Source organism: Heloderma suspectum, chromosome 1 (genome assembly GCF_057233095.1).
Source record: "Heloderma suspectum isolate Gila_16-S chromosome 1, 16-S_ref, whole genome shotgun sequence".
Lineage (NCBI taxonomy): Eukaryota > Metazoa > Chordata > Lepidosauria > Squamata > Helodermatidae > Heloderma > Heloderma suspectum.
In genome coordinates this window covers 100037405-100043404 of record NC_139458.1, presented here as the reverse complement: position 1 = coordinate 100043404, position 6000 = coordinate 100037405, and the positions used below count along the sequence as shown (strand labels likewise).

At 39.7% G+C, this 6000-nt stretch overlaps 1 protein-coding gene across 1 annotated transcript in view; it reads right to left on the bottom strand.

Moving 5' to 3' along the window:
- Positions 1–1828: 1828 nt before the first annotated feature.
- Positions 1829–6000, bottom strand: part of NELL1 (neural EGFL like 1) — a 673415-nt gene continuing 669243 nt past the window's right edge. Inside the window, exon 20 of the mRNA XM_084852331.1 lies at positions 1829–4393. Within this exon, the coding sequence (XP_084708457.1) occupies positions 4343–4393 (51 nt within the window). The 3' untranslated portion in view covers positions 1829–4342. The remainder of the gene's footprint in view (positions 4394–6000) is intronic.

Below are 6000 nucleotides of genomic sequence, written 5' to 3'. Positions count from 1 at the left end.
TACAAGCTTCAGCTAGTACAAAAGGGAGTGATGGAAGTTCTAACTGGAACCCACCACATATAAGATCACACTGTGTGAACTCCACAGACTCTCCATTCCTTTCCAGGCCCAAATGAAGTATCTTTTAATTTTTATTATTAATAATTGCTGTTTTAGCCTACCTTTTCTCCCAGGATAGTATGAGAGATAGTGACTAGCCCAAAGCGATTATCCACTACACCATGCTAGCTTTCTTTAAAGTTCTAATGGTGAAATCCTGTGCATATTTAGACAGAAAAAGTCCTAACTTCCAGCATCCCAGAGGCAGCATGGCTGGCTGGGGAATATTGGGGGTTACAGGTTACTTTTTTTCAGTCTAAACATGCATAGGATTGCACCCTAAATGGGTTGGGACTAAGGATATCGGAAGGATTATCTCATCCCTAAGAAGCTGCCTGCTCTCTGCCCTGCTCTGCTTCCCACCTTTGGAGGCATATCGATATGTGGAACAGGGCCTTTCCAGTCACTGGATCCAAGCTTTGGAACGCTCCCCTGGGACGTTTGCTGTCTTCACTCCTGGCCTTTTGGTGTTGTGTAAAATTCATTTCTGTTCTGGAGGGCTTTGGGAGTAGGTAGGCGATTAGTTGTTTATGTTGTGTTTCTGTTATTCTGTTGGTTTATTTCTGATTTCTCCTCTGCAGTTTTTTTAAAAATACATTTGACCGTACTTATGTTTTTCCTTTCTTTGTCAGCTGCTTTGGTGGTTCACTCTGAACAGATAAGCAGGAGATATTTCTGATATGGGTGTGATTCTGGGAGGTAAGAATGACATGTTTCTCCAATTTTAATTTGTGCCTCTTAAGGAAATCAGCTCAAAGGAGTTAAGTTGGTTGAAACCCAAAGGTCAGAAGAAACTCTGATAAGCACTGACTCAGTAGAAAACAAATTGTAAACAGACAAATTTTGTCAACAGACAAAATGGAAGACATCCAACTGTAAATAAACTAGTGTCTTCTCACTAGAAGGACAGTGAATAATCTATGAAGGATGTTTGGGGAAATGCTGCTGTGTTTTCAGAACAGAATAACGTACATTGTGAAAGACTAAGCTGCATCAGTAATGATTGTTGATAACTATTAGGCATTGGGCATGTAATTATGGCTAATTGAGCAAGGTATGGACTGTGGGATTTGTCAAAATATATTACCTGTGTGAATGTGACCAATTCATAAGAAAGATTTACCACCATGATTTCAAAATTGGAACCCTGGACTTTCCCTCCATATTCCTGCTATGGGCTAGAGCTTAAGGATTGACTACTTGTTTCAGCAATAAGTCCTCTTCATGCATCACTCTTCATGTGTTAAAGGAACATGTAAGAAGATGAGTGCTCCAACCCCACCCCCCTCTGTCATTGTATTCGTTGCCCTGTACACATGGAGGGTGATGGTCTGGAGAAGAGTGCCCCCTGTATCCATGGAGACGCTGCATGTGATTTAGAACCCTGATTTTCCAGGTTTCCTAATCACATGGAGTGCTTCCACAAATAAGGAAGGTACTCCTCTTCAGACCATCACACTCCACATGCACAGGGCGACAGATGCGACGACAGATAGGGGCGGGACTGGAGCACTCCTCGCCTCACACGTTCTTTTAACACATGAAGAATGCATGAAGAGGGTTCTAGAGTCTTGGGATGTCTCCTTTTGGCATGCAGAGAGGAGAGGAAAAAGAACACAAGGCAGGAATTATAAACCATGCCTATCCTTCTGACCATCCATTAAAGCTTTAAACGGAAAAGATGACTGTAGTTCACACAGTTTCAAACAAAGATGGTGGAGGCAAGGAGATCTGTACACAGGAGTTTATTTAGATGCCACAAGTTTTAAATCACTCCTCTTTACATCCCAAACCACTGTATCATTTCCTCCAGTTGAATTACTGTTGGGTTTACAACGTGAGTTACAAAATGGATTAATGATGTGATTTACAAACGTCCTTTGAGGATCCTATAAAATACAACTTTATAATACCATTGTTAAAACAATACAAATATAATCAACACATAGGGGATGCTAAAAAGGGCACAACTTTAAAAAAGAAAAATCAGAATTTGTTGGCATGGAGTCCTACACAAGTAGGCCGCCTTTGTTTTCTTCAGTGTTGAGGAATCCTTTGTGCACATACACATTTTGCATGAGCAGAATTCTGTGACACTGGAGAAAACAAAGAAGTCTCTCCTTGTATGAAGCTCCACCTACATGGAACTCCTGCATGTGTACCAGAACTACTGGACCGAAGGACTTCTTTTTAGTTTGAATCTTAATTATACATATATCAGCCATTTTCAGAAAAATTACCAACGCTAATACTAGGCTAAAATGTCTGTGTGACTTCAGACCTTCCATACTGTTGTGTAATATCCCTTTAGTAGAATGATGAGTGCACATTATTATGAAGGATCTCTGCTATTCTTCCACTGTAGATGCCCAACCACTTTTCTAAGACTTGAGTTTTACATTTCTTGACTCAACCAATAACAATTTCACAACTGTATTGTATACTTGCTAAGCTTGTCTGAGAAACCTGGTTCTGAACATACATAAAGTTCAGTTAAACGAAAACAGTAAAAGGTAAAGAGTACATCATAGAGGGAAGCCAAATGAATACAACACACACTTTAAAAATGGAGTGATCCCCATTTGAAGATCTGTGAGTGCAGTTGTTGCTTCCGGGTCCTCTTTCCCCTGCTTAATAGGTGCATAACAAAAAGATATATATCAGATCACTAAAGGTAGCCTGTTGCTGCACTTATTGATCTTACTTTCATGACCAACACTCCATACAACTGGCCTCCGGTTTCACACCTCCCCAATTCTCACAAAGAAGCCTATTGTATGTGCCATGATCTTTGCATGGAAACCAGTTGGATAGGAGTGAGTAAACTGAAGTTTTACACTGAGACAGATTTTGTTCTAGTACTAGCAATATCCTAGCCTTGCAAAATCAAAGCAGCTACCTATCGTTCAAGCTTAACCTTTGTGCACACTTCAAAGTTAGTTTTAATTACAATTTCTGCCTAAGTTTGGGATTTTAAACAGCATTTTACAGATGGCTAACTTAATAAATTAGGTCATTTTGAATGTCAGGAGAAAAATGGGGACAAGGTTGTTTGGTGAATATATTACATTTAATGAAAATTGGAACACGGAGTATACCACCCTTCTTCCAAGGCTAGAACACTGACTACTGTTATATATGCCGAAATTAAAGTTAAATGCAGTGGCATTTACACTGTTCCTTGTAAGCTCTAACACAGTACAAATAGAGATGAACTTGTTCATTATGGCATATGTAACGGAGGATGGCAGACTTTATTATGCTAAAGCAACTACATGGGGGAGAGATTATAAACTTATGTGTACCAGTGTAACCGATATCAAAACCTCACCCATTCACTTAAAATCTACAAGTGTAAAGCCCTTTGATTGCTTTATTGAATACTACACAACCCTGACTGAATTACACCCACATCCAATATTTGTTGTTGACTTGCAAACTACAACACTCTGCTAGCCTAATGTTGATAAGTGGCATGATTTTCTGGGTACGTTCTGGAGTGGTGCTGATGAAAACAGTGTCATTCTTTCTCTCTTCCTCCACGTGGGAATTTTGCTGTTAGCTCATTTGTCTGCAAAAGAAAGTGCTTTTTGCCACTTCATTAAACTTGTGACATTATTCCTTTGTATTTATTTTTTCATAAAGATAGGCTGAGGTTTGATTGCTTCCAGCCTGTACAAGTCAAATGTACCTTGGAATGTTTTACAATGTTTGACAGCTATGAAATATAAGTACTATGCAATTTGACTGTACATACATACATATTTTCATAAATACATCCGACAGGGACCTCAGAACTAAATAGGCAATAATATGGGACAAAACCACAACAGGCAGCCTTATTTTGTAGAACCCTGATCTAACCTAAAATAAAATGGGAGTTTCCATCATGATGGTTTGTACACAACTTAATCAAATAAATACATTGTATTTTACCGATGGAATAATTTCAACGCATTTGCAAATGGTTTGACAGAAAAAGGGTGTAATTTACAACACTCAAAACTTTTAACAACCATTGATTTATATGCATTGTACTGTAAAAGTCACCCGAGAGAAGCCTTGCAAGGATGAGCGCATAGTGGTAGGTCCCAAAGGCAACTCCCAAATATCTTCCTCAGGCGCCGGAGACTTTGGTAATTGTCTGTTGTATAAAACTCCCATCTCTTACAACTGCATTCGTTTCGGAAGTGGGAAATTGCATCAGTTTTCCTCACAAAAAGAAAAGTCCCAGCTTTACACTTCAGTTATTGTGAAGACATTCTAAATCCACAAAGCAACAGACATTTCCATTCTGTGTGGGGCGGGGGGGGGGGAGACAAAAAAGATGAAGTAATGCTATTAATACAAGCAGAGTACACAGATGATCTGACAAGGACTCTAGCAATCTAGACATAGGGAATGAGCATTTTGCAATTATATTCCCAGCATAACAGAGACCAGCTAAATCTTTTTTGATGGTTAGAGTCCTACTTTGGGCATTTACACAATAACATGGTGGAGGAGTGGCATGAACCTTTCCCCTCCACAAGACAGCTAACATCCCATAATACCCAGGGCCCCCATGCACACAGCTAAACCACACAGAAGTTTCATTCACATGATTTATTCCCTCTGAACCTCTGCACAATCAGCTTAGTGGAGGTAATTTGCATGGTAGGAAAGCTTGAGTCCTCTACATACTGTCCCCTGGTAATGTATGAACACGGGCCCAGTTATCTGTTTTAAGGAAGGTTGATGCTTTACTTTGATGCCCAGGAATGTTGATTCAGTTTCTGTTGGTGAGATTACAGCAGAGTTTGGAAAATTAAATGTGAGCAGCTGTACAGAATCTTATTATGCTTCCTCCTCCAGCTCTCTTTCTTGCTTCATCTGAGACATTAGAGAGGCACTCCTGCCAAGATGAGTAGATTCCTGCCAAGAAAATACTAGGGAATAACACCCCCACCCCCATGGAAATATAAAAATGTTACTTAAGAGATTAATCTCTCTTGCACAATTTGATTGCTGTTGTCTAATTGAGGATAGGATTCCCCCCCATCAGCTCCATTTAAGTGAAGTTTGCTTACTTACGCGAGTTCATAAACATAATCTTGGGCACATTCTGATGGCACTGAATTGCCACACTGTAAACATGGGATATGGGAGTGTTTCAAAGGATGACATGTAACTTTTCACTCCAAGAATGTATCTAATGATCCTATGATCACTGCAGACAGCAAGTGTTGTGAACTCTCATTAGTATTTGTCAGCCATGTGGATAAGTAGAGATAGATCTGTACATCTGAACAGTGGGACTGGGAAATATGAAAATAGCCTATCTCATCTCCAAAACGAACGTATCATTCTGCACTTTGGCTTTCCTTGTGGTGCAGTACAATCTAGCATCTTTCAGAACTATCTGGGTATGGAAGAAACTGCTTCCTGTTGGTTCTACAACCCCATGGCTGTAATGAACAAGCCACTGATCATGACGTATTCCAATTAAATTAAATGGAATTGAAGTAAGTGACTGTGGTCTAAATGTACAATTATCTAAATAAAAACCATTTCAAAGAATACATCAAATGCGTTTGATTTTATTGGCTGGATCAAGTTTTGGGGAACAAAATATTTTGTTAAGAAGGAACTAGCAAATATACTTCTTGAAATGTCTTATATACTGAGCAGCTTCCTGCCTGCTTTCACCAGGTGTTTGGGACTCTTAATCCACACAGCAAACAGAGCAATTTCAATACTGTGGTAATCCTATCTCTGCTGTCCTATGATCTGAGTCTGTGACATCTGAGCAAATAGGTTGAACCTCAGAGATACAAAAATGGAGGCAATTCCCCCAGCCCTTCCTATCGCAGATCATCCCTCTGCCTCAGAGAAACACAACCCCAAAGGACAAGAAAGCAA